Source organism: Penaeus monodon, chromosome 34, assembly GCF_015228065.2.
Source record: "Penaeus monodon isolate SGIC_2016 chromosome 34, NSTDA_Pmon_1, whole genome shotgun sequence".
Taxonomy (NCBI): Eukaryota; Metazoa; Arthropoda; class Malacostraca; order Decapoda; family Penaeidae; genus Penaeus; species Penaeus monodon.
The window spans coordinates 34,031,975-34,032,346 of record NC_051419.1 but is presented as its reverse complement, the minus strand read 5'-3'; the positions used below and the strand labels follow the sequence as shown (position 1 = coordinate 34,032,346).

The 372-nt window shown below is 55.9% G+C and overlaps 1 protein-coding gene across 1 annotated transcript in view; it reads left to right on the top strand.

The window, feature by feature from the left end:
• The first annotated feature begins 7 nt into the window (after positions 1-7).
• LOC119594766 (potassium channel subfamily K member 18-like) overlaps positions 8-372 on the top strand; it is a 57,479-nt gene continuing 57,114 nt past the window's right edge. The window contains exon 1 of the mRNA XM_037943857.1: positions 8-292. Within this exon, the coding sequence (XP_037799785.1) occupies positions 146-292 (147 nt within the window). The 5' untranslated portion in view covers positions 8-145. The remainder of the gene's footprint in view (positions 293-372) is intronic.

The window sequence follows — 372 nt, the reverse complement described above, 5'->3', positions numbered from 1 at the left end:
CCCCGTATACAAAGCCACCGGCCGCCGCTCGCTCGCTTCCATTCCAACCGATGACGCTTGACCGGTAACAGAGAGCCTTGCGTGTGCAGGATGCGATGAGAGGCAGGTCGTCGCTTGTGTCTCCGCGGGTGTCACCTCCGTCAGGATGCAGACTGCCTACGCCCGTATGGTCTACGACCGCCACCAGCAGCGGTTGCATCGGCGGGACGGCGGGGAGGTGACTCGTGCGACCACCATCAAACACTGGCTCAAGGATGCGTGCAGGAAGCTCATTGCGTTTATGTTTACGCAGGTGAGGGTCTAACGTGGAATGGATTTTTCGTTTTGGGAATATAATGAATACACAGAATTATCTTTCTCTGTCTTCCTTGA